The sequence below is a fragment of the Suillus plorans genome (genome assembly GCF_016647745.1).
Source record: "Suillus plorans strain S12 chromosome Unknown HD556scaffold_59, whole genome shotgun sequence".
NCBI lineage: Eukaryota > Fungi > Basidiomycota > Agaricomycetes > Boletales > Suillaceae > Suillus > Suillus plorans.
Genome location: NW_024537443.1, coordinates 1 through 2,739, shown reverse-complemented (window position 1 = coordinate 2,739; position 2,739 = coordinate 1). Strand labels below are relative to the sequence as shown.

Sequence of the window (2,739 nt, the reverse complement as noted above, 5' to 3'; positions counted from 1 at the left end):
TCTTCCGGACTTCGGACCCTTAGATCCGGTCCGGTCCGATGCATAGATCCACGTCCGGTCCGATATCCGATAAGCTTCTTAATTCATTTCCTGTTCATATAACGTTAAACACAGCCTATTCGGTATTTCCTCTTCCCGGTGTCTCGGTTATACTTATTACCGGTATGATTACTGATCCGTTATCCTATGCTTCATTTCCGACTCGCGTTTGATAAGCTTTGCATATGCTTCGTACATAGCCTCGGACCTTTGCTTATTGATCCTTCCGTTATCCTCTTAGTATATAAACCCGTGTATATTTCCTGTAGTACCTCAGTTCGAATATCATCTTAGTTTGTCCTCTTTCTGTCCTCCGGACTTGAGTCTAATCAACTCTTGTCGATCTCTGAGACTTCGGATCGATTCCGATAGTCTACGTCTCCGCCTCTATCTTCGGATAGTCTATACTCTGTTTGTTTCTAGTCCGGATCCATCCGGATTAGTCTTATACGCTGTCTTGTTACTTGAGGGTCTTATATGTTTTCGTGTAAAATGCAGTGACACCACAACTACACTTTGATAAGACAAAAGCTGCCAACTCCTCAAGTACACGGTCAACGGATTTTCTACTTCTCGGTTGATAACGTGCTGTTCGTTGGAGGCAAGACTATACAGTCGGTCGTTTGGTTGAAGCGATGGACTGCTGAAATAAGATAGACAATGACTAGTATAGGTAAAATCCTATGAGAGTCACTGAAATATATTGAAGAAGGTAATGGACAGTGATATAAGAAACTATCCTAAATGAGTAGGCTGAACACAAAGATACTTCAAGCTGGAAGGATGTGAGAACCTATGACTAAGCTGGACCTCAGGCTGTGGCTGAAAGGTCTTGCAAACAAAAGATGGGAATGCTGACTAAGCTTTTCCCAGACAAATCCTTGCTGATGTAATCACAACAAGAATACAACAGATCTAGACCACCTAAGGACTAGATAACTAAATACAAGTGATTAGACTAGCTGGAGTCTAACAATAGTGAGTAAATACAAGACTAAGATTACCTAATCTTAGTGTAGACTAACTGAGGGAAATACTGGTCCCTTGCACTTCCTGTGACAGACAGGTGAAGTGGGAATTCTCCTCTGTGAGAGACAGATAAAGTGGAAAATCTCCTTCTATTCAGTGGAGAAGAGGCCCTCCTTTTATACATTTGGCGTGGGAAAGATACCTAGGTGCCAAATGAATATCTGGAATATCCTGCTCCACTTATTTGTAATCAAATATTACATGTATACTATTAAAATAAAAATAGAACTGACTCAGTCCGATCGATCTGATCACCAATATGCAAATAGTGGTGCTAGACGACAAATTGAGCAGAGAAAGAGAGTTCATGAGTCATCAGATTTGACTAAGCTTGATCTTGCCAATTTCTGAATAATCACATGTGAACTCATTATGTAAGTTTTTCCCTAGAAGAGAAAACTAACATGATGAACGTAAACAACTCATAAATATGAAACATGGATAAACAATTGCAATCATAGACCAATGAAAAAGATTATGTAAGAAACACAGTCTTCAGACATTCAGCAAACAAAATTAAACCAGATCCTAATACAAATTACTCAAGTCTTTCTGCTTCTTTTCTTCAACTTCCTATATATCGCCTCTAAGCAAGCCTCCCATGGACAAAGCTAATAGGCTTGATTGCTGTAGGCTTTTATATATATATATATATGAATATGTCCATGTATGATATCCATATCATGCATGACAACGCGTTTCCGATATCCGGAAGTCATCCGGATATAACTACGAGACTCGTCCGGACCTTCGGACGCGTTATCGTTAAGTCTTTGAAATAAGGGACAGTACTTGGGAAAGGGGCACAGCATACGAGCTGAGGCCGAAGTCCTTCAGATCCAATCCTACGAGAGTACGACCTTAACATCATCAAGGCACGATCTTCTGCGCAATGAAAACAGCTTTTTAAGGATGTCCAGACCCGTCCTCCGAGTACGAGCCTTGTCACCTCTCAGCTTTTGCTTGATATGCCTGTCCGCTGGTCATCAACCTATGTTATGCTCAACCGTGTGGAGAAGATGAAACCTGTATGTGCTATGAGCTTGACACTGACATGACATTAATGTTTCATCAGTTTGTCAACACTTTTGTATATGAACTTGGTGTTCGAGAGCCTAACCTTGCAAAGCGTGCAAAAATTGACCAGTTGAGGCTCAATAATGATGAGTGGAAATGAGTGGAGCTATTCACATCTCTTCTTGCAGTGTGTTATGTGCTGATATGTCTCTCTTGTCACTGACTGTTTGCTCAGCATGCTGATAATGTACAGCAGAGTTTCTCGTCTGATAAAGGCTCAACCCTTCAGCTTGCATTGCCAGCTCTCAAAGCCTTGCATAAGGCTTGGATGTCTCATTCTGAGAGTTCAAAGTATGAGCCCTTTCATACAGCCTTGAATGCAGCTGTTGAAAAGATCTGTGGGTACTATGAGCGAACTGCAGACAATGATGCATATATCATGGCTATGTGTATGTGCTTGTTAGAACACTATTGCCTTATATTCACTCTTGTTGTTAATAGTGCTTGACCCATCACAGAAGGACTCACATATTAAGCACTTCTGGGGTAAAGAAACACATATTGATGCTCTCCGTGAGGCTGAGAGAATGGTGAGTTTGTCTTCTTGTTGAGAATGAGATGTTTACATAGGTGCAGTTCAAGGAAAGACATATC

General features: G+C 41.0%; 1 protein-coding gene across 1 annotated transcript; it reads left to right on the top strand.

Annotated features, from left to right (window-relative positions):
- Positions 1-2,036: 2,036 nt before the first annotated feature.
- Positions 2,037-2,696, top strand: HD556DRAFT_1446970 (uncharacterized protein; the record flags this gene model as incomplete). The annotated part of the gene is made up of 5 exons (XM_041307181.1): positions 2,037-2,096; positions 2,144-2,214; positions 2,274-2,310; positions 2,342-2,534; positions 2,587-2,696. 5 exons carry the CDS (start codon positions 2,037-2,039, stop codon positions 2,694-2,696), a joined length of 471 nt encoding a protein of 156 aa, XP_041156426.1.
- Between the last annotated feature and the right edge of the window lie 43 nt (positions 2,697-2,739).